Source organism: Mytilus californianus, unplaced genomic scaffold, assembly GCF_021869535.1.
Source record: "Mytilus californianus isolate M0D057914Y unplaced genomic scaffold, xbMytCali1.0.p SCAF_2, whole genome shotgun sequence".
Lineage (NCBI taxonomy): Eukaryota > Metazoa > Mollusca > Bivalvia > Mytilida > Mytilidae > Mytilus > Mytilus californianus.
Window position 1 is genome coordinate 116,134,712 of NW_026262668.1, and position 26,771 is coordinate 116,161,482.

Below are 26,771 nucleotides of genomic sequence, written 5' to 3' on the forward strand. Positions count from 1 at the left end.
ACCAGTGATTTAATTGAATTGTATTTGTTTTATAATAACATAATGGCAGACTTAGCTTTTCAGAAGAAGCGTACAAAGATTAATAGCTGTACTTATTAAGAATTATTATTGTTACCTGGTGTTGGAAATGTCACAGCTGACAAGATTATCTCTTTGAGAGAGATATATGGTAATATTCAGTTTGAGCATCTTTCTGAAATACCAAGACTACGACTTACTGAAACTTTGATGGATTTGATAGATTTTTCACCAGCTACACAGCTACAAGAATACAAATCACGGACTCAGTCAAGTTATGATTTACAAGACTATGTTGATTATGGTGAAGTTAAAACATCTGGATTTCATTCGGAATATGCAAGACGAGAAGCAGAAATCAATGACTTTTCAGATTCTGACACACCTTCTGATGAATGTTTGCTTAAACCTGAGCCTGAGGAAGTCAAACGTGAGTTATCACGTCCCAGTTCAGCAATGAGCAAGCCATTAAATTACAATTTGCAGTATGGGTACCACCAGTATTCAACAAAATTGTCAAGACCTGATGAATGAAAACCATTACTACAAACCAAGTATGATGACCAGGATAAAGTTCAAGATTTTTCAATTGATCAACAGTTTAAGCCAGACAAAATTCATAGAACAGATGAATTAGATACACGAAACCAAGTATCAGATTAAATGTCGAGGAAAACATTGATAAACGTGATTATTCAAGTAACCAAAATACACAGCAGCAGACATCACAATTGGGATGGCAGCAAGGTCCCAATGAGCACATTGAAAAACGTGATGATTCACGTAACCAAAATACACAACAGCAGACATCAAAATTTGGATGGCAGCAAGGACCCAACCAGCACGAACCTAGATCAGAAAGGCCAGTCCCAGTCCCAAGACGTCATCAACAGGTAGAATCACATATACTTTCACCAGAAATCCGACGCAGAATACCTTCACCTGAAATCCGTCGCAGAATACCTTCACCAGAAATTCGACGCAGAATACCTTCACCTGAAATCCGTCGCAGAATACCTTCACCAGAAATTCGACGCAGAATACCTTCACCTGAAAACCGTCGCAGAATACCTTCACCAGAAATATTTAGGGAACCAGTATATTCATTGAGAACACCAAACCCAACACACTCTTCTACAATAAAGAGAAATATGTACCCTCCAAGACCTTTTTTAAGTTATGAGGAGTCACCGCAATTATTACCTAAAGCGAAACCAAAATCAAAGAACCTAGAAATACCAAAAGGACTGAAGTATGATGGTTCATCAAGTTGGAAAACTTTTTACACCAAGTTTCAGAGGGATGCTGATCGTTTATCGTGGACTACCACGGAACGAAAAGATCAACTTTGTTGGTGTTTACATGGTAAAGCAGGTGATTACTATGCAAATTTACTGGATAGAGACCAAGGTGTGGATTACTTTGAATTAATTCACAAATTAGAGAAAAGGTTTAATTTTCAAGATTTACCAGAGACTTTGCAAGTTCAGTTTATGAGTGCACGACAAAATACAAATGAGAAATTAGAAGGTTGGGCAGACCGAGTTCTCTCGTTAGCCTGTAAAGCCTTTAGAAATCTTCCCGACAGTTATATGTATACACAAGCTATCTGGAAAATATTCCAGGGATGCTCAGATAAAGAAGTTGGTCAACATGGAGCCACAGCCAGACCAAAATCTGTTGAAGCAGTAATTGACCAGATAAAATGGTTCCAACATAACCACACAGCTATATTTGGTAAACCAACCGGTAGACGTGACCCAACACCAACTCAGGATGAACCAAGTGATTATGATAGCGACCTAGCTGTTCACGCCATTGGTAAGACAGACACAAAGTCTGAATTGTCTAAACAAATGGAAACATTGCTAGAGAAGATGACTGCTATGGAAGCATTTCATAAACAGGAAAAAGGAGACCTTAAACAGCAGCTTCAAAAACAACAGCAGGCAAAACAGTTTCCTGCACAAAATGAAGTCCAGCCAGCAACCCAACCATTCAGCAAACAAAATCAAGGTATTGGCCAACAATGGCGTAACAGGGATAATAGGCAAGATAATCAGCGACAATCACCATTTAAAAGGCGCTGGGGACCTATACCACTTGAAAAAATTAGCAAATATGGCTTGCTATTTCTGTCATCAGTTTGGACACATACAACGGGATTGTCCTGAATTACATTCAACGACAGGAAATAATTATACAGACCATTTAAACCAGAAGGAGTCGGGCTAAAGGGCGGAACCCTGACTCAGACCACACCTAACCGCCTAACGTTGAACACTATTTCAAACGAAAGAAACAAGACACCTGTTTCGGGGATTACCCCGTTAAAAACATGTGACATGTCAACATCCACAGATACTCTGTCTAATTCACCATTGCACACAACGCAGCCTGATAATTGCACACAACGCAGCCTGATAATGATTTACAGAAAGTAATTGACTTTCAGTTGCAAGATCCTGTACACTTAGGAGGAACTATTTGCCAGTTAGGCTCAGCATCTATGCTTCGATTCACTTTAAGTGCATGGGCAGCCTGTAATTTCGGTAGTAGATACCGCAGCAGAATTAACAATCATTTCTGACAAAGTTTAAGAATCTCTTAGCAAAAAACCACCCATGAAAAGAAAAACAACAATGCATGCAACAGGGCGTGGTATGCACATGGATGCATTAGTAGTGGGACAAGTTGAATTACAAATTGGTGAAAGAACATATCGGACAGATATTTATGTTACGCCTATTGATAATGACATGCTATTAGGACTTGATTTTCTAGTCAAAGCAAAAGTAATTTTAGATTGCAGAAAATTAGTCTTTTTCATCAATGGAGAGGCATTACCTATGGTTCATAGACATGTTGGACTGGTACCGCCTGTGAACGCGATAGCAAGAGTAGCCAAAATAACCGTTTCAAATAGAACAGTCATACCTCCTAATTCAGTTGTACAATTAGAGTCAGATTTGTCAGCGGAATTAATTGATTTTATAGTTGAACCTAATAAAGAGATAGATTTGTTAATCTCACGTGGTTATTACAACGCTAGTTCTTTGCCATGTGTCAGTTTACTTAATGTAACGAACAACAAGATAGTTTTGCAAAAGGGAACTCTATTAGGCGAAGCAATTGAAGCTGACGTTGTTGAAACGGGGCCAGCCCCGTCAGTAGCAACAACTGGAATAGCCAGAGATAACAATACACTACCGGAACAGTTGCAGAACATATTGGATAAATCCAGTACACTTACTGAAGACCAAAAGTCCAAAGTTGCAAACTTACTTCATGAATTTGCTGATGTTTTTGCACTAGATGATTTTGACTTGGGAACATTTAACCACATTGAACATGAGATTGATACAGGCGATGCGCGCCCTATCAAACAACGAATAAGACGAACACCTATGTGCTTTGCACACGAAGAAGAAAGCCATTTAAAGAAAATGTTAGATGCAGGTATAATAGAACCATCTATATCAGAATGGGCATCTGCCCCAGTACTTGTGCGCAAGCGCGATGGCAACGTGCGCTGGTGCATTGATTACCGGAAGTTGAATTCCGTGACGAAAAAAGATGTCTATCCGATTCCCTTGATAGACGAATGTTTGGACACTTTAGCGGAAAACGAATGGTTTTCAAAATTGGACGCTAATAGTGCATATTATCAGATTAAAGTGAAGGACTCAGACAAGGAAAAGACTGCCTTCATCACTAAATATGGATTATTCCACTTTGTCCGAATGAGTTTTGGCCTTTGCAACGCCCCAGGGACATATTCACGAGTAATGAATCTCGTTCTCAGAGGTTTATTCTGAAATGTAAATGGAGCAGAATCATATGGACATAGAAATTCAGTTGTTAATTGTTATTGGAAATTACATCAGATGTGAATAGATTGTGTTTAATACATCTATATATATATCAAGGAATGATATGCTAGTTATAAATTAACTCCGGAGAGCAACAACGGAGCAATTGTGGAATTTTGAAATATATGTATGTTGTTAATATGTCAACATTGGATAATATATATAAATATATATTTGGAGATTTATTTTTTATCCCTGTGGTGCGACCAGACGGGGTGGACTAAAAAGTGATAGTGAATATTCAAATAGGAAGTAAACTCACTCCTTTCAAAGTGGGGGGGGGGGGGGGGTGTTGTACGTGTAATATGGTATAATGGACGTGACATTACTATGTAGACAGTACGGTAGTTAGATATACCGCGTAGCCCGGTTCCCAGAATGATCCATTGTAAACTACCTAACTCAGGATAAGATCTCGGATAGTTACCAGGTAACGAGAGTTGGCGTATTGGCGGGAAAAAGGACTCAACGAGAAACATATTACCAGAGACATATCAGAGGATATTTGGTAAGTTAGTACAATTAGAGGCGTTGAATTGTATTAGTAGTATTAGTATTGAGTGATAATACTCGGAAATCACATCACCATTCAAACGGGAAAACCAACGGTCTAATTTATATAAAAAACGAGAAACACTTATGAACCACATCAACAAACGACAATTACTGAACATCAGATTCCTGACTTAGGACAGGTGCAAACAAATGCAGCGGGTTTAAACGTTTTAATGCAAACCCCATTTTTGCTTATCGCAATGACCATAAGTTTTAAAGAATTCGAAATTCGGTGTTCGTGAATCGTTTTATATAGATCTATAGAATAATTTTAAGGACTTAGTCTAACGCGTATTCATCAATCAACTGTTTCGATATGACATAATTTTGCATTTAATTGGCCAGACACTTACAATACTGTATTATATTTCACTGATTTAACACACCAAAAAAGTGCCTTTTTAATTTCGTCTTAATTTCCAGGGTTAACAGGCATTGTTTTCATATAAGATTGATAAAAAATGTGCACATATGGTATGATTGCCAAAGAGACAACTATCCACTAGAGTTAAAATGAAGTGGAGGTGAGCAATTACTGGCAACCATATGGCCGTACTTTATTCTGTTAAGAATTTAAACGCTGCTTACATGGACTGCGCTCTTTTTTTTATTTCGCTAAAAAATGGCCAAATTTTAAAATCATAAAAACGCTCTATCTATTCACTGACAGTCACTTTTTTTCGCTTAAAATCTTATCCCATATTGGAGCACAGCTTGTTCCGAAAGACTACGGAGGTCGTACAATATATACTGCGTAAACCCTCAGGGGTTTACGCAAAAATAGGGGTACAGCAGTCAACATTGTGTTATCATCTTAATCACTATAAAAATAAACAAATGTAACGAAGAAGCACAAAAAGGCATACATCAAATTTAACATCCTCATTTTGCTTATATTATACGATTTTATTTATCTATGTATAATCCACCCATAAAGGATATTGAAGGTTTTAAGTACTGGCGTAAAATCGCGCGTTTGAAATTCGCACAGGTAGACATAAAATAATGTTATCGTTCAGGATACATAAATACAGAGTCACGTAAAATGGATATCACAAAAAACAGACTTAACACTAAAAGTAATATCAATAAATAAAATAATTATGTCGTTCAAAGTATGACGGGATACATAAGTACAGAGTCACGTCAAATGTATATCACAAAAAAACAGACTTAACAGTAAAAGTAATATTAATAAATAAAATAATTTAGTCGTTCAAAGTATGACGGGATACATAAGCACAGAGTCACATCAAATGGATATCTAAAAAAACAGACTTAACAGTAAAAGTAATATTAATAAAGATAAATAAAAGAATACTATAACACGTTACTAAGATGATAAACACGCAAAATCTATATTTCAAGACCATCGTGTATTATTTGTGAAGTTGATACGGAATATTTATCAACAAGTTCTTGGTACCTTCCGATGAACTTTTTTAGAAAAAGGACGAGACGTTCTTTGACATACCCCTGGTTCATCAACTTTCTGCTCAGACACTGATGACGTTTTACAAAGTCTGATTAGGAGCTGCAAGCTCTTGAATACCGAATAAGTTGGGAAATGTATATCCCATATGCAGGTGAAGTTGGTATATTGCTACTAAGGTGGGGGGAAATTGATTATTTCAAAATAAAAATCGTCTCGTTTGTCATAGATTCTGGTACTGAGATGACTGTGTATGTCAAATTCGAGGTATAAGTCTAAAAATGAGGCAGAGGAAGCCGTGTCTGTTGTTTCTTTAATTTCTAGTTCTGGTGGATATATTAATGGAACCCAATCAGAAAAGTTCGGATTGTTAATGGAAAGAACATCATCAATATATCTGAAAGTGAAATTAAATAACCTGTCTTCTTTGATCTTCTTGTGTTTGACAAGTGTCTGAAGGAACTCCGATTCATATGAAAATAAGAAGAGGTCGACAAGGAGAGGCGCACAGTTCGTTCCCATAGGAATGCCGACAATTTGTTGAAAAAGTCTACCTCCAAATTCAACAAATATGTTGTCAATAAGAAACTCCAGCATACTGATCACTTGTTCCTCTGTGTAGCATGTTTTACCCTTTTGTTCATCATTAACAAAATATGCCTTATGGTATCCCGAAGTAATAAATTTATAGCGTATGCTACCATTTTTATGATGAAAAGCCTTGTGGATTATTTCTTTTAGACGGTTTCTCAAATTCACATGGGGAATGGTGGTATACAAGGTTGAAAAATCAAAAGTTTTGATAGAACTAATTTCAGAAAAAGACTGAGATTTAAAATTATCCAGAAGTTCTTTAGAGTTTTTAAAAATCAACATATGGTTAATACCAGTTTCACAGTATTTCTGAAGACCCTCTTTCACTGCGGACAGAATTTAAGTCAATCTAATGGACAATTCTTTAGTGGAACATGCAGATGAGCCGGCAATGTACCGTTGTTTGTACGGAATTTTGTGAAGTTTAGGTATCCAATACAAACAAGGTAAGTCCTCCGATTTGTTGTTCAATGCAATGTTCATTGAAGCCATGAAGGACTTATGATTCGCCAAAATCTCATCCTTGTCAAATGATATGTTTTTGTATGTGGGATTACCTGAGTGCTCATTTATTCCTAATTCTTTTACAAGACACTCGTAGTAATACGATTTACATACAAAGACAATATTATTTGAAGCTTTGTCCACAGGAACAACAACATACTTATCTTGAAGAGATGATAGACATTTCACAGCCTCTTTGTCTCTGAAAACGGACTTTGGTCAATCATTCACACAGTTTTTCAACTTATGAATGCGACGTTTTATCAGAGACCTGATTGTTTTGACCCATTCTGACAAAGTGTCCAGTTGAACTTCTTCTCGTTTAGCCCATGCTATGGCGTAGTCCTCAATGGAATCCATAATTATTTTGAAGTTATGGTTCCAATTGATGTGTTGGGGTTCTCTAAACTTAGGACCATGAGAACTCACCTTATAGATTTGCATATTGAATTATGTTTAGATCCCCAGTAATAACATGGCTAGAGGGTCTGTAATTGTAAGGCGAGTGGGAACAGTCACATGTCAGAGGGTTTTTTTAGGTATTGTTCTAAATCAAGATCCTGTAATGCTTGTTTATAGTTAAATATTGTGGGTGCAATGGTTTTGGTGTAACTGTAGGATACAATAGGAACAGACTGATTTTGAAAATAAATAGGAATTTTAGATGTTACCTCCTTGTGATGTAGAACGTTGTTGATGTTGATTGCATCAATTCTTCTATTGGTAAAGTAAACAGGAAGGAATTTCCTCTTTTCTTCATGTAAAGGTTCCGATCTTACTGGTTTAAAAAGACGGAAAAGAGCTACATCACAAATTATACTGACAAGTCTGTATATTGGAGAAAATGTATTTATGCATCCTTTGTCAAGTGCATAATCTCTCAAACATTTTAGAAAATTAACAGGCAGTGAAAAAAGAATAGTTCTAATGTAAGTAACCCTAGCGGATGATGAAGAAAAGAAAGAAGGTCATCAAAGCTCCCAGAGGGCGATCTAGATTTGGAAGACTTGTTTACATTAGGCCGATGGTAACGTTTTTGCCCATGACTACGTTGGTTTCGTAAGGTAGTATTAAATAAACTCATTACATTAACATCACTGCAGGCTGGACTTGACAACTTTCCTACTCCTTTGACATTATCATTGCAACCATAAGGCATTGCAGTACCTATTTCCCTTATCCAGAAATTTTCTCTATCTTTTCGAAAAGGAGTACTAAGTACAGGGCTATATGTGTGGGGATACATTTTCTCGATGATGCGTACTTCATGATAGGAAATACAAGCCCTGGAATATCGTATCAACTGGGAGATATATACTCCGTATGCAGGCGCTGCTGAAATGTTGCTACATAGAAATGGAAAGTTCACAATTGGGAAGCTCTTTTGTCATCAAGTTTTGTTTTCAACCGACCCTCATTGTCAATTTCTAGATGTAGGTCAAGATATGAGGCAGACTTAACTGTATCTGTTGTATCCTTTATCTCAAGTTCGATAGGATAGATGCGTTCAACATAGTCACCAAATTTTGAATTATTTATTGAGAGAACATCATCTATATAGCGGAAAGTTAAGTTAAAGGATACTGCTAACTTCTTTTCTTCCTTCCTAAGAAGTTCCTGTATGAAGCCAGCCTCACGTAAATAAAGGAACAAGTCGGCAAGAAGATAATGTCAGTTTCAGAGAATTTTTTGTTGGAATCAGATCGATTTTTTACAAAGTAGGATTGTATCTACAAGTCAAATGTTTTAATACTATTGCAAGATGAAAGAGTCTTAGATCGTATGTACTCTAAAAGATCTTTGGAATTTTTTAGTATCCACATCTGATTCACGCAACCTCTAGAAAAAAGTAAAATCACAAAAATACTGAACTCCGAGGAAAATTCAAAAAGGAAAGTCCCCAATCAAATAGCAAAATCAAAAGTTCAAAAACATCAAACGAATGGATAACAACTGTCATATTCCTGACTTGGTACAGGCATTTTCTTATGTAGAAAATGGTGGATTGAACCTCGTTTTATAGCTAGCTAAACCTCTCACTTGTATGACAGTCGCATCAAATTCCATTATATTGACAACGATGTGTAAACAAAACAAACAGACACAATAGGTAAAAATGTCAAAAATAGGGGTACAGCAGTCAACATTGTGTTATCATCTTAATCACTATAAAAACAAACAAATGTAACGAAGAAGCACAAAAAGGCATACATCAAATTTAACATCCTCCATTTGCTTATATTATATGATTTTATTTATCTATGTAAAATCCACCCATAAAGGATGGAAGGTTTTAAGTACTGGCGTAAAATCGCGCGTTTGAAATTCGCACAGGTAGACATAAAATAATTTAGTCGTTCAAAGTATGACGGGATACATAAACACAGAGTCACATCAAATGAATATCTAAAAAAACAGACTTAACAGTAAAAGTAATATTAATAAAGATAAATAAAAGAATACTATAACACGTTACCAAGATGATAAACAACGTCAGTACGCAAAATCTATATTTCAAGACCATCGTGTATTATTTGTGAAGTTGATACGGAATATTTATCAACAAGTTCTTGGTACCTTCCGATGAACTTTTTTAGAAAAAGGACGAAACGTTCTTTGACATACCCCTGGTTCATTAACTTTCTGCTCAGACACTGGTGACGTTTTAAAAAGTCTGAGTAGGAGCTGCAAGCTCTTGAATACCGAATAAGTTGGGAAATGTATATCCCATATGCAGGTGAAGTTGGTATATTGCTACTTAGGTGGGGGAAATTGATAATTTCAAAATTAAAATCGTCTCGTTTGTCATAGATTCTGGTACTGAGATGACTGTGTATGTCAAATTCGAGGTATAATAATAGAATTGAGAATGGAAATGGGGAATGTGTCAAAGAGACAACAACCCGACCATAGAGCAGACAACAGCCGAAGGCCACCAATGGGTCTTCAATGCAGCGAGAAACTCCCGCACCCGGAGGCGTCCTTCAGCTCGCCCCTAAACAAATATGCATACTAGTTCAGTGATAATGGATGTCATACCAAACTCCAAATTATACACAAGAAACTAAAATTAAAAATGATACAAGACAAAACAAAGGCCAGAGGCTCCTGACTTGGGACAGGCGCAAAAATGCAGCGGGGTTAAACATGTTTTTTGAGATCTCAACCCTCCCCCTATACCTCTAGCCAATGTAGAAAAAACATGAATAAGTCTAAAAATGAGGCGGAGGAAGCCGTGTCTGTTGTTTCTTTAATTTCTAGTTCTGGTGGATATATTAATGGAACCCAATCAGAAAAGTTCGGATTGTTAATGGAAAGAACATCATCAATATATCTGAAAGTGAAATTAAATAACCTGGCTTCTTTGATCTTCTTGTTTTTGACAAGTGTCTGAAGGAACTGCGATTCATATGAAAATAAGAAGAGGTCGACAAGGAGAGGCGCACAGGTCGTTCCCATAGGAATGCCGACAATTTGTTGAAAAAGTCTACCTCCAAATTCAACAAATAGAATAGGTAGTTTCACAACAAATTTGAAGCCTGGCTTTGATTGCTGATAAAACTGATGTTAATAATTTAGAAAGAGGTTTCGTGGAGCACTTGGAAGACGCAGCAATATTCCGTTGTTTGTAAGGTATCCAATACAGTGATGGAAGTTTCAGTTCTTCATCTTTGGTTGAAATTCCAAAGGAACATAGAACAGACCTATGGTTATCCAGAATTTCCTCTTTATTTAGTGTCGTGGGGGTATATGTTGAGTTTCCAAGTGAATTGTCAATACCTAATTCATTTATCAAGCAGTTTATGTAATGTGATTCACACACAAAACGATGTTGTTTGGGGCTTTATCTGCGGGGACAACAACATGTGGGTCTTTAAAGATTGATGTAGCATGGGTATTTATAGACCCGTTCAGTTTCTTAATTCTGATTTGTATCGACGACCTCACAGCCTTAATCCATTCGGAAAGAGTATTTACGTCTTCTTTCTCGCGTTTAACCCTTTGCCTGGCATAATCCTCGACTGAATCCATCAGTATTTTGAAGTTGTGTTTCCAATTGATGGATTTAGGCTCACGGGCCTTTGGATAACATATTTCGCAGAGAAGTGTTATTGACACTATAAATAACATGAAACTGAATAGGCAATTTGTTGAACTTCGTATTTTTAATCATTTTATATAACGCCTGTCAAGATTAGACATTTGGTAAACTGCCTGAAAATTCAGTCATTTTACAAAATGCTGAAATAAGAAAATGTCTGTAACATATACATACAAATACAGTGATCATGAAACAGTCTGAAAAATTAAAAAAAAAGCACCTAACAAAAACAAAGACCGGACGTGGCAGGAAATTTATACATCCCTCACAACAAAAGAGACACAAGTTACAGATCTGAGAGTTACTGGCAGCTAGTTTAAAGCCAATAACAACTAATAAAAAAAACATGTATCTAAGACAAATATATCAATCAGTACACATCCGACATCTAATGGATTTAGTTAAAGACGCCATTAACAGTCAGTAAAAAAACATGACCTTGTGCAATGCCAAAATGGCAAAAAAATTGGTATCGACAGATTGTAGAACAGTGAATGTGCATATGTGTATAACAATAATATTTAGTATGGTTTTAATTTACTGATGACAAAATCAATATTTATACCAATAAAACAGTATTTAAAGATCTAATAATAGTGTTGAATTGGTAACCTTTTAGAATATGTTCGTTTACAGGATCGATAAGTTTACCCGGATCGTATCTAAACTTCCGGGCTCGGTAAAAAAAGTAAAATAACATTTAAGGAAAATTCAAAATGGAAAGTCCCTTATCATATGTCAAAATCAAAAGCTCAAACACACCAAACGAACGGAAAACAACTGTCAGATTCCTGACTTAGTACAGGCATTTCCTTATGTAGAAAATGGTGGATTAACCTAATATATAGCTAGCTAAACCACTTGTAAACCACATCAACGTAAAAATTAGGATGTGCTATTCCGTTTAAATAAAGCTTATTACAGGTACAGCCAAACCAAATCTTTGTATATTTGGAAGAATTTAGTGAAGGGTTTAAGTTATTTGTGGAAACGAAATCCCTGACTTAATAATTTACCAATAATACATTTATTACGCTCATTGAAACCCAAAACGTCACTACAGACACGAGCATATAGCGAACAAGTTAGGACATATAAACACATTTTAAAAGATTTGGTTTGGAAGTTTGGCTGTACCTGTAAAAGGCTTTATTCAAACGGAACAAACTGAATAACATATCCTTATAATTAAATTGATGAAATTCAATAATGCATGTTTATGGTATATTTTTGTCAGTGTCGAGGGGAAATCCTCAAAATGACAGATTATATACATCTAAACAATATTTCAATTTCATTTGTTGTAATATTTGATACTTATTTATACAAATGCATGTATATGATATTTGATATGTGACGAATTTTATACCAGTCAGTATTCTCACTCTGTCACATCCCAGCTTTTAGGACCAAATTTTGTATTTTGATGCGATTGAAATATTTTTTTCTTGGCTTGCAAAAAAGAAAATCAAAGAATAGAAAGTGTTAGTATTATGAGAATGATTTATATTAGATTAAAATGTCACATTAACTAATTGATGAGTGGAATTCACTTAAATAGCAATTCAAAAGACCAAAAAAAAAACAACATATATAAACTTTTAGTTCCGTTAAAAAAATATGATCAAAATTATCAAATAATGTACAATTAAGTATGTAAAATTCACAGTCGATTACATATTAAAACATCACAAAAACACAAAACACAAAGGAGAAAAAATATAAAATGCTCCGAGACTCCTGTTCTTATAAATAAAAAGTCAGTCAAATTAGTTATAACAATGATAAAGATTATATACCAAAACTCAATCAACGAATTCCTTACAAGATGCTGCAGCAACTATCAGACGACTGCGGTGAGCTGTAGTTATAACGTGGATAACTCGCTGTCGGACGGTTGTAGCTCGAATCCCCATAAGTTATAGCGGGACGACTTTGTTGAGGTTCTTTTATCTTTCGTACCAAAACTGTTATTGGTTCAAGGAAAAAATTCTGTATCCATGAAAGTTTATAACACATGATCTTCTTAACTGCTACACGAGCTTCGCCGACGACCACGCTTTCAACGGCTGCGACTGTAACATTAGTTGCCTTTAAATTGAAAAATTCATTTCGGCTGTCACCACATGCATCAGGATTTAAAAATATGCATTGGCCTTCCATTACATCGGGTGATAGCTTCAGACAAAGTAGAACAAGAATTTTTTCATCTTCATTCGACAGATTGTAATATTGCTGATAATTAGTTAGCCGATTTAAGTCATATCCTTTGTTCTCCAAATTTAGAACATTACACATACAATTCAGATAGTACATAAGTTTTGCCCTTGGATCGTTTGGAACCGTAACGCTAACACCAGTTGCCTCAACGCCAACTCGATTATTACGGAGAACCAACGCTGCCATTGTACTGACGCAGTGAATGAGAGATGCAATATAAAACTTTAATATAACACAATATGTTTACTTTAAGTAAAAAAAAAAAGAAATCCTGCCACTCTATATATAAATCCGGAAGTAATGACAAGCATTTAACCAATGAAAATAACTCCTGCAGAGTTTTATCTACATTCTTTAAATTTCTTACTGGTTATCAATACCATTCATTTCAAAACTTTAATATTGATTATAAGTTTTTAAAACTGTTATTTATATCTTTATTCTGTCAAACCTTTGCAATTACAAGTTCTTGTTCACCGATTTGACTCAAATTTCATATTGATTAATAACATACTAACTAGAGGCTCTCAAGAGCCTGTGTCGCTCACCTGATTCTACTTTGGCTTTTGGAAATCATGAAAAATAGACTAAAATCATAACAGATACCCTAATAATGATTGAGGCCAAATTTGGTTTAATATTGGCCCCGTAATTTAATAAAAAGCAGAAGACTTTTGTAAAGTTTACAGAAATTACCAATAAAATCATTGAAATTATAGAAGATTACTTTATAAGGACAATAACTCCAACAAGATGTCAACTGACAATTTTGCTCTAGGATAACAAATCGTCAGTAAAGTAACAACACTAATTGGTTCGCACCCCATAAGGAACATTCATGCCATATTTGATTTCATTCCATTCAGTGGTTCATACAAGAAAACATTTTTATAAAATTCCTATAACTAGGTCTCCCGTTGGTGGCCATCTTAGATGACAAATCAGTAACAAAGTTACAAAGCCTGGTAAGTACCGGGTAAGCACCTCATAAGGAACATTAATACCATGTTTGGTTTCAATCCATACAAAGGTTCTTTAGAAGAAGACATTGGTCACATATTTCCCAATAGTGTTCTATGTTAATCTAAGGTCCTCCTGGTGGCCATCTTCAATAGTAAATCGGCTTCAAAGTAACAACACTTGTTCAGTACCTCATAAGGAACATGCATGCCATGTTTGGTTCCATTTCATTCAGTGGTTCTCTAAAAGAAGAAATTTGTATGTATTGTCCATATGGTCCAATGTTAAACGAAGTCCCCCGCTGGCGGCCATCTTGGGTGATGGATCAGCTTCAAAGTAACAACACTTTGTCAGCACCTCATAAGGAACAATCGTGCCATGTTTGGTTTCATTCCATTCAGTGGTTCTCTAGAAGTTCAAAATGTAAAAAGTTGACGACGGACGACGGACGCCAAGTGACGAGAAAAGCTCACTTGAGCTAAAAGTATATCCAAATTACAAAAAGTCTAAAATAAACAATTAACAATGCATGAACTCGATAATATTTCGTGTGTATTTTTGTCTAGACGTCATCTAATAAACTTTCGAGATGACCTCCGAAGACTGCCGACGGTCATTTAACCCGATATAAACATAAATATAAGTATAAAGAGGTAGCGACCACGTGCTTTTTTTCATCTTCTAGGTTTGTTTGATTTCATATCGCCTCTTATATAATCATGTCACCTTCCTGTCTCATCTGGAAATCGATGACTACCACATCTGAATGTTAAAAAAAAAAATGGTTATTCGGCAAAAATAATAAAATATTTCTCAGACGTAATTTTTGTCTACAAATTCTGTAACGTAGCACTTTTGTTGATACATATACATCTGACAAACACAACTGTTTAGTTGGTATACAACTGTTTATGTTTATTTGGTGTATAACTATTTATTTGGTACACAACTGTTTATTTGAGTCTTGTAATTTTGTTCTCAGTACACTTTTTGATACACATTTATCAGCAAACTATATATACCATATGTTTGACAATCCACAAGTGACTAGAATATTTTTTTAACAAATCACTTATTTTGAAATCAATAAATACTAAAAGATATGTCACTTTCTTTGTCATTTAATAGTCTGTCTCAGTAATTTATCATACGGCATAGACACTGAATTCAGGTGTACATGTACCCCTAATTTCTGAGCCGTATATTGAAGAACACGTTCTATTGCTGTATAAAAAAAATATCTAGCTGACACGAACTCTATATATAGATTGTTTACGTTGTATTTGTTTTTAGACAGAGTATATTGCTTTCATACATTTTTCATATAAATTTCTATTTTTGTTAAAACGAAGCACTTCTTGTGTAAAATATTCCAAGATATATTGTAATCCTATACAATCGTAATTTCACTATCGCTTATAAAAAAAAATTGTGGAATTCTACCACACGAAAAACATTAATTAACCATCAGCTTCAATCCTTAACAATATCTTGATTAGCATATTTTGTAAATGCTGTTCACAGAAGATATTAAAAGGAGAGCACATGTTCTAGAGAGCTTGGAAATAGGACGTGTAATTTTAGAAAAAAAATATAAAATCTCGATCCCTTTTAAAAGGAGGTGCAAATAATACATGTAAACTGGATTCGTGTTTTAATGTTGCAGGTTTATTGTCTTAGTTAAAATTCGTTTGCAGCCGAAACTTGTCAAACAGTGGTGGATCCAGGATTTTCAAAAGTATAAGCCCGGAGGGATCAAAGAAAAATAAACGAAAGTAAAAAATTAGAAAATTTTCATAAAAAAACAGTTTTTCGCCGTAAGTGTCAAGACCCTCCGCCTCCATCCCCCCTTTTTCAACACCGAAATCCATATGTTTTCAAATTAAAATTATTGTTAACTTATACGTCAGTAATCAAATAGGTTTACCTTCCTATATTTTCAGTAATGTCTACAGTATTTCTTATATAATATATCCCTAATCATTCCTGCCTTTCAAGTTATAGGGATTGAGCGTTCCTGGAGAGGTGAAATCCAGAAAATTGCAACGGAGGCAGGAAATTAATTTTAAGTGATATTTTTATTTTTGCTCGGAGTTTTTTCTCTCCAATATATGATAACAGAACAAATGTGTTACCTTAAGTCTAAAGAAAACTAGTTAAGCGAATACTGCTTATGATTGATTAATTACATTAGATTCGAAATCCTTTTTTGTTTTGACTATAATGACAGTGACGTATGTGTATTAATCTTCGTAACTATTGATGTTCACTCCTATTTCAAAATCGATATGAACATGTTCGAGCATTAAAAGTTGCGTTGCGTTCATTTAAAAGATATTTAATACTTTATTCGTATTATCATACAATAAATATGTCACAGGAATAATGATAATAACCCCTAAACACTTCCTCTTTTGAGTTATATTCATGAGTTCTCGGAAGCCTTGCTGATAGTAAATTTTCTAAAAACAAAAGTATTATAAACATTTGAACATCCTACTAAAATTTAAGTATGTTCAAATGTTTATAATACTTTTGTTTTTAGAAAATTTACTATCAGCAAGGCTGATAAGCATAAAATGGGGGCAATGATGTAGGTAAAATCATCTTTTATACAATTTTTATACCAGACATTCGAGTCGATTATTTTTTTTCAAGAAAACAATGTCAGACTGCTGATATATAAAGCAAAGGATTTTTTTTGAGAGAAAAAAAACCCACAATACATGTACATTCATCAATAAAAAGTAAGCATCTGATGTTGAATGGTCGTAATTCAAATATTTATGGAGTAAGTTTTATAATTATCAAAAATTATTCAAATTTCAGAAAGCGGATTGATATAACATTGTGTGCTAATTAAAATCAAGAAAATTTAAGGTATACTTAAAGTATTTAATTTTTACCTGATGCAGAAGAAAAACTCAAATGTTTGAACAATTTATCCTTTTTGTCCTCACAAACTATGTCAGTGCTATTTCATTCCATCCATTGAAATGATCATTACCTATGTTATATACTCACTTCATTATAAAAAGTGAATTCTTATTTAGTTTTGAATATTACAATGGGAAAGGATAACTTTGTAAGGTCACTCGAAAGTGTGAATATGTTCTAAATTGGTCAGACAATAAATCTTCATAAAACATGTCTAAGTATTGCCTAACCTATAAGAAACCACCGTGCTTTGAATTTATAATAGAGTTTCATAATGTCCTAGATGGTTCTATCTAGTAACGTCGAGATTTCTTAAGGATTCCATTTTCTAAAGGGCAATCAGGTTATCTGATAGGCAGCAACTTTTCTGGTCAGACTCCATTGAGTCATCTACATTACTATTCAATAAGAATGGTATGTACATGATGTATATTTACAGGTTCTTGTTTGAAACCAATTCACTGACTGGAGTAACATTTTTTCTCAGTAACGCCTTCACTTAGTAAGGATTTAGTGTCTATCAGTAAAACAAAATGATAACCGTCTCGAGGTACAATTGAACATAGGAAAATGTTTCACTGGCTGGGCTATAATGAATGGATAATTATATGAATCAGATAGCATATTTTAACTTTTGATCCGATTTGTAATCTTATTTGGCCACATCTCGCAGAACATATTTCAACATTGAAGTCATTGAATCTAATAGTCGATACTTTGTAAACAGGTTAGTCTTGTAGGCTACTTGACAGACTTACATTATGTTTTTCCATTGATTGAGATTGAAAGGGAAATTTGCATTAGCTTTTATGCTATACATTCTGATATTACAGATTGTTATTTTCAATTCAGAGAAAAAGAGTAAAGACATTTTTAATAAGCATTTACCGTTCAAGGATATATGATGTTATATACATGTATTAATATATTAATAACTTTCTAACTTTTTTTATCAAGCACCAACAATGAGTTTATGTAGACGAAATGCACGTCTGATAAACTTAATTATTCGACTGAGGATTTTCGTTCTATCCATAAAACCTCTTTTACTATTTTCTAACATCTACCAAACAGTATCTTGAATCATTGTACTAAAGTCTTACTTATAGAGATAGCACTTACATGTAATTCCTGTAGATGTAATTTTTTTAATTAAACGTAAAATATGACGGCAGCTTCAATAGTTATCAGTCGTAACATAGGGATCAAAATCATCATCATTATGTTTTAAAGATGGCTATCACCAAGCTAGATATCTCGCCAGTGTTTGTCAGTATCTCTCAATCTTTTTGTCATTTTTGGATTAGGTGTTGTAAAAAGATAATCTCTATTCATTTACAGTTTGTTGGACTATGGAGATATTTTTCAACCTTGTACATGTATTAATACTAATTTGATGTTATTTGATTTTTCGTGTTTGTGATTTCATGTATGAATGAACAGAGATGAGGGCTAGTCTTTAATAGTATCAACACAACATTACATGAAAAAAAATGAACTTTAGAAAGGCACTTTATTTCTCCGTATGTAAAGTAACAAAACATATAACCGAACCAAATTGTTCTAAATTACTAACACCAAGGGGTTGAAAGATTACTTTGTGATGACAAATTCACTGAACCAAATGTGTCACAATATTGCTTGCAACAATGAAAACAATTGCACGTTGTGGTGCTAAGCTTACCCCAACCAGTAATTCAAACGGCATCGGAAAAACAGGAAGTATGTGCCTGGCAGCTTCGAAAGGCACTCTAACGTTGAAACTCACAACTGTAAAGCTCCGGACCAAATATTAAGTCATTAATAGAGGGTTGCTGCTTACAAGGAAGCTATAAAAACCAAGAATTCCACATGGTGAAGTTGAAATCATCCCATCGAAAATTTCACGGACGCCATCACGAGTTGCTTGACCGTTATGAAATATCTGTTTGACAGATGATGGATATATGTTCCTATTGTCGTAACCACAATCCCGTCCTATTTTCTTCGAATGTGACCTACCGAATTAGACTTATCATCGGATTTGTACTTACACGAGCAACACGACGGGTGCCATATGTGGAGGAGGATCTTCTTTACCTTCTGCATGGAGCATCTGATATCACTACTAGTTTTTGGTGGGGTTCGTGTTGCTCAATCTTTAGTTTTCTGTGTTGCGTTTTATATATACTGTCGTTTGTCTTTTCGTCGTATTTCGCTTTTTGCCATGACATTGTCAGTTTGTTTTCGATTTAAGAGTTTGAATATCCCTTTGGTATCTTTAATCTCTTTCATTCTGTTTATATTAGTAGTTTCTGAGAACATTGATAAAAGAATGGGCAACAAACGAATGGATAAGGTGAATACAATATAGCCACCAATCCTTGAATGGAGCATTTATAGACCAACACACTAACATAAGCTCGATATGTTTATTATTATTTGATGGCGATAAGTATGTACAATCTTAAACATATTTATTTATATGAAGTTTATGATTTCCATATAGTCGTGAGACATCACATTAATTTTCTTTCTTCTTTCAAGCATCTCTATTTCATGATATTTTCATAGAAATGTAGAACTTACAAAATAACACAACAGTCCAAAGATTCTGATGTGGATGTATAATACCAGTCATCATTGTTCCTGGTAGTGTTCCTGTGCGTTTGTGGTGTAGCTGACCTTGTAGTAATGGCTTGTCTGTTACTATAAGTAATGGCTTGTTGATTTCTTGTAGGTGTAATGCCAAGCATTTTGCTTATCGGATTTATATAGTTTTTCCTCATCCATGATATGGAATAGACCATTATTTTCTTCACAGTTACTTCAGCTGATCCGACAAAAACATTTTCCGCAGCAGCAAAAGAGACCTCCGAACTGTTTAAGGTAAAAAATCGGTTTCCAACGTCCTGGCAAAGTTCTTCAGAATTGAAGATACATTTGCCGACCATCTTGTCGGGAGATAAATATCCACAAAGTAGAACAAGTGTTACTATCTCGTCCTCTGTCAACATATAGTAATTTTTGTAATCACTTAATCTTTCAATATTGAAATCCGTATCTTCCAATCCTAAAACACTGCACAATACACTCAAATAATACATGAGTTTTGCTGTATCATTGTCTGGGACATCAACAAGGGAACCAGTTTCGGTTATTCCTATTTCTTTACGATTGAACACTACTGCCGCCATATTTTACATGTATTAGTAAATAACATATATAGGATTTTAAATGAAGTACTATTTTTATATGGGTTAGTCCTTGGTACAATAATTCAGGATATTGTTTGGTAGATGTGAGATAATAGTACAAGATGTTTTATGGATCGAACGAAATCATCAAAGTTATCAGTCGAATAATTAAATACATAAGACGCGCATTTTCTACGTAAACTCATCAGAGGTGCTCGAATCGATTTATTGATATAGTGATATATAACATCATATATCACAGAAAGGTAAAACTCTCAATATATATTTTTTTCATTTATTTGAAAATAATAATTTGTAATATCAGAATGTATAGCACAAAAGCGAGAGCATATGACCTTTCCCTATCAATCTCCATCAATGGAAAAACAAAATGATAGTTTGTCAATAGCCTACAAGTCCTGCAAAAAATGTTTACAAGGGAGGCGAAAGATACCAAAGGGACATTCAAACTCATAATTCAAAAAATACTGACAACACTATGGCTAAAAAAGAAAAAAGACCAACAGAAAAACACTAGTACACAAAACACAACATAGAAAACTAAAGACTGAGCAACACGAACCCCACCAAAGTATCTACTCTTGAATTCAATGTGGAAAACGTGCTGCGATGTCGGAAAAATATGATATCAAAATCGGAACAAATATTGCTTTCATGAAGGACTATCATATAAGTTTATATCCATTAGTCCAGCCAGCTAAACGTTTTGCGATGTCTCAATTGCATTTCGAGATGTTCAACATTTTGGTTTACAGATAGACGATAAACCCTGATTAATGATTGGCCACCATTGAGAAATAAAATTACCCTAGTCAATGATTTGGTTTCAAAAAAAAAAGCTGTATATACTTTTTCCATAGTTTATAGTGCCGCCATCTATGACATAAGATCTGCATCATTATCCCAAATTTTAGAAAGGATTTTGTATATTATTATCTTTGCAAAGTATTACACCAGTGTATATATATGTACTTGTATAGAATACGCGATTTATATGTATCTGACATTCTCCGATTTCGGTCCTATATTTAACTACTATGTTCCATTGTGGAATGGCATAAACCCATTTAATAAAATGATTTTGAAAAAGAAGCTTTTTACATTTTTCTGTACATATTTTTGCTTTATATGATTTCAGATCGACTAAAAAAATCCGATATTTGTTCATATTGACAGAGTATCGTGAACATATCATTCCTACTGAACCGTTATGTAGATAGCTCAATGAAGTCTGAAAGTTAAAATCGCTGCCTATCACAAAACTTGATAGCCATATTGAAAATGGAATCATTAAAGAAATGGCGGCGGTTTTTGAGAGAACCATCTAGGACATTATGAAACCCTGTTTCAAATCCAAAGCCAGGTGGTTTTTGACATTTATTCGATTTCAGGACACTTGACAAGTATTTCTGGAATGACAATTTTAAATTAATACAATCGACAACAGTCTGCGCATGAAGCAAAATACAACCAAAGTCTTAGAGATGTTAACGTATACAAAAATATTCAAATGGATCAACTCATGCGAAAAGCTCAAACCAAACCAATATTATAACACTAATACATCCACGTTTGTAGTCTGAATTTGGACTTCTAATTTGAGCGATGACCCGACCTTTTAAGATTAAGGGTAGTATATAGGTATGGCAGCATGAATTGAGGAACCCGACCTTTTAAGATTAAGGGCAGTATATAGGTATGGCAGAATGAATTGAGGATTTTCAAATGTTTATTATACTATTATTTTTAGAAAATTTACTACCAGCAAAGGTTCCGAGAACTCATGAATATATAACTTGAACGAGGAAGTGTTTTAGGGGTCATTATTCCTGTGACATAGTTATTTTATGATAATACGATACGAATAAAGTTTTAAATGTCATATAAATTAACGCATTTTTTAATGTTTAAACAAGTTCATATTAATTTTGAAATTTGGTTAATTGGTAATGAGATCAATGTATCAGATAAATAGGACTGAAACAGTCAAAGTTATGAAGTTAAATACAGATAAATCCTAGTCAATTTAGCTAAAAATCACTCAACCTGCAACTAATTGCAACACAAGGTTTTTTCAGTGCAAAATAGAATATATACTTGTACTAACAACATATCAAAAATCTACATTTATTTGATTTGAGGAAAATGCTATTTAGGGGTGAAATATGTGGTTTTTAGAGAAAAATTACTGAAAACTGGAAAAGAAGAAAAATTGATATTTATGGTTACATTTTTAGACTTAAAGCTTGATGAAGACAGGCCAGCCTAGTGTTTCGTGTAGTCCTTTGATTATTATTATTCATATTAAAGTAATTTTGAGGTGAAATGTGTGATTTTTAGAGGAAAAACGCTGAAACTGGAAATGAAGAAAATCTCAGTTGTTAATGGTTAAAATTTTTGAAATGTGTCCTTTATAGAAAATAGTATACACCTATTGACTGGTTATGAGGGTAATAGCCACTTTGTTGTCCCTGAGATACCAACTATTGATCGAGGCGAAGCTTTTGTGCGTCTTGTGATATTTTGCCCGTGTGATATTTGTCAATATATATTATTTACTGTAATCAAGGACCAGGAATCATTGTGTAAATAAATTAATTTGAAATTACGACGACAGACACATACAGATTATACCGTTTACGATATTTCAGAGTTTAACGTTGCCAAGCGCACAAATCCAAGCATATTGTGAAGTCCTATAGTTACATATATTAATATTAGGGTAATTTTGGTTGAAATAGATATAAGAAGATGTGGTATGAGTGCCAATGAGACAACAGTAAGCTATAAAGGGCCCCAAAAAATTACTAGTGTAAAACCATTCAAACAGGAAAACCAACGGTCTAATCTATATAAAAAACGAGAAACGAGAAACACTTAACATTCTATATGTTTTAGAGAGAAAAAAGCTGAAAACTGGAAATGAAGAAAAGCTCCGTTATTTATGGTTAAAACTTTTGAAGAGGGATCTGTATAGAAAACAGAACATACTATCTTATGTTTATATTATGAAGTCTTATAGATATTAGTATTTAAAAAATGGTAATTTTTGGGTAAAATGTGGTTTTTAGAGAAAAATTGTGAAAAATGGAAGTAAAAAAGCTAGGTTATTCATGGTTAAAACTTAAAAATATGATCTTCATATAGAAGATAGTCCTTATTATCTTATGTTTATATATATATATTCCTCTAGTTATCAAGATAAATGGTCATATAATTTTTAGGTGAAACATGTAGTTTTAGAGACAAATTACAAAAAGAAATGAAAATTTAAAAACTTGGTGACTTATTAACCCGGAGGCTGTCTTCGGCTGGCCCCTAAACAATGATGTATACCAGTTTAGCAAAATGGATGCCACACATTGTGACTTGGATGGATAGTTGTCTCATTGGCACTCATACCACATCTTCTTATTAATTAATATTTTTGAGAGAAATAAAACCCACCGACCACCCAACAAAGGATATGAACTGTTGGTGCCTTACGTAGACACACTCGGTGGTAGAATTCATTCAAATACCCGAGTAGGTTTTTCACTATCAATAACATTGGAGAATTAGAATCTTGGATTATAAATTGCAGAACACAACCGGTCTATATCTTTCTTAAAATATACAAATTTTGAGAGAGGAAAGTGATTCATTTGTAATACTTTTCTTGTAAATTGAGAAAATTATGTAATTTCTTATTATTACAACTGTTTCTTTTAAATATAGAACATTTTTGTACGATTCAATTTTTTTCAACTTTGCAAAATAAGGGGAAACAACTCAGATAACCTTACATTTCTTACAAAAATGTTTGATTAATTACACCACTTTCAGCAAAATATATTTTTGTAGATTTTTAATATGTTGTTCATAGATAGTAACAGACTTGTTTTCCAGAGAAAAACTTTGTGTTGCAATAAATTGCAGGTTGTTCACCAAATTGACTAGACTAATACTTCACTTTCATTTTAGTAAAAACAACAAAAGATTTCATTTTTATTTAAATTATCATGAGCAGTGTGCTTCACTAACCTAAATTGCTAAAAGTTATGTATCGAGACTAAACGCAACATCTTTTTTTCTATCAATTTTTAATGAGAAAAAAAAAAACACCAGGCATAAATAAAAAGAACCTTTATCTAATTTCGTGCTTCTGAAGGCGGCTTTTTTGGGGACTTTCACCATCAGGAACGCTCAAAACCAAATATTTGAAAGGCAGAGATCAGGGATGTATAAATACGTATAAACGACTAAAGCTATATAATAAAATGGGACGGAATATTCCTAATACATTTGACAGAAAATCAAACAGTAGTTTAAGAGTGTGTCTCTAGCTAATCATCAATGTATCTAGCTGGTATGTATTGATGTGGTATGATTGCCAATGAGACAACTATCCATCAAAGTTCAAATGAAGCGGACTCATGTAAGCAATCATAGGCAATGAGAAAAAAACCATACCGTATAGTCGGCTATAAAAGGCCCCGACATGAAAAATATGAAACAATTCAATTGAGAAAACTAACGGCCTAATTTATAACAAAATAATTTACGAAAAACAAATGACAGTCATAAACCAACGACAACCTCTGAACTACAGGCTCCTGACTTAGGACCGGCACATACAAAATGTGGCTGGGTTAAACTAGTTTGCTGGCGCAAAAGCAGTTGAAAAGGGCTAAACTCATCAGATCGATACAAAGCAGAAAACATCTAACGAAGACACAGACCGGACGTGGCAGCGTATCTATACATTCCACAAACAAAAAGAATGCAGCATCACCGTCCAAAAAAGGAAATTTAACAATAGAGAACGAACAATCGTCCCTTTTGTCGTAAATTTTTGTGTAGAGTTTCTCGTGTAAAAGTGAAATATCAAAATCTAGAAAAGGACAGTTTTTTCTGTTAATATTTGATATATTTAAAGTAAGTTCATTGGGGTAAATTTCGGCAGTATATTTAGAGAATTCTTGATTATTTAACGAAAAAATAACATCAAGTTGTTGGATTTACCAATTAAATCGAATTTAGACGGATCTTTACTGAGTACTGATGTACTGGTTTTAACGCACGAATAATGAAAGAAACATATATATACAATACAGTGTTCATATTTATCAAATCGAGATAAACAAATTTTCCAACATTTAAAAAGGAGGATTGGCAGTTAAGTTTAAATGTACTTAGAATTAGAGAAAAATTCTACCAGTAGAATTATCAAGTCAGTAAAAGTTATTGTGTTATTACATAGTTATTATTTATGCAAATTACACCTTAATTACATACAGTACGTCTTTTCGTGACAGTGAGTTTTAGTATTATATTTGACCTACTTCGACTTCGAATGGAAGTTTCACAAAGCCTCTGAAGACTTTACTGGTGCATTCTGGGGACTCAAATAAGAACTGAAAACAACATAGATTTCATGTACATGCCTCTTCAGGACAACTTTGTCAGAAACGTGTTCTTAATTAATGTCTAAATAGGATTTATACATGTATAATATTATATTATGTCTTCTGTTGTAAAAAAATATGTTATTATCTCTTAAGCTATCACATGCAAAAAGTAAAATTACAAAAAAAAAAAAGAACTCCAAGGGAAATTCAAAACGAAAAGTCCTTTATAAAATGGCAAAATCAAAAGCTCAAACACATCTAACGAATAGAAAATAGCTGTCATATTCCTGACTTGGTACAGGCATTTCCTTATGTAGAAAATGGTGGATTAAACTTTGTTGTATAGCTAGCTAAACCTCTCACTTATAGGACAGTCGCATTGAATTCCAAATTGTACTGGCATGTTGGTTCAGGTCAAAAATGTTTTTATTGTCTGCATTCAACCAGTTGACTTACAAACATATGTTTAAATAATTGATACCAAAAGTGAATGCACAAAAACAAAGCAAAATCCTTCTGAAAGCAAAATATAAACTTGACATAACGTTGCTGAGACTATGATGGAGCATATAGTTTCTACATAAGGCTGATATGGAATTGGTTACCTCTCATACAATTGGGCCAAACTCGAATCACTACAATCGTATCAAAATGTTATATCACCGCAAAGTGAAAAATATTGGAATTTATTCCATATTGGTATCATTGAGTAAGTTTTTTTTCAAAGATGGCATGTCTTGTCTTTGTGTCTGTTGTTATTGTCTATTTGTGTGTGTTGTTATCATCTATTTGTGTTTTGTGCTACATTTGGAAATGACATAGGACTACAGAAAGGGAATATTGCAAGCTTGCTTTATGAGAACTTTCTCTGTGTTTGTTTAAGACTGCTGTGCCTAATTTATTCAAATCGGCAATATTTAATTATCAAAATGATATAGGTGTTCTAAACATTTATGTCGCTAAGGAAGTTATATGAAATAATTTCTTGTT

At 33.9% G+C, this 26,771-nt stretch overlaps 1 protein-coding gene across 1 annotated transcript in view; it reads left to right on the plus strand.

The window, feature by feature from the left end:
• The first annotated feature begins 228 nt into the window (after positions 1 to 228).
• Positions 229 to 26,771, plus strand: part of LOC127727774 (deleted in malignant brain tumors 1 protein-like) — a 125,539-nt gene continuing 98,996 nt past the window's right edge. The window contains exons 1-2 of the mRNA XM_052234891.1: positions 229 to 448; positions 766 to 2,034. Of these exons, the coding sequence (XP_052090851.1) occupies positions 229 to 448; positions 766 to 2,034 (1,489 nt within the window). The remainder of the gene's footprint in view (positions 449 to 765; positions 2,035 to 26,771) is intronic.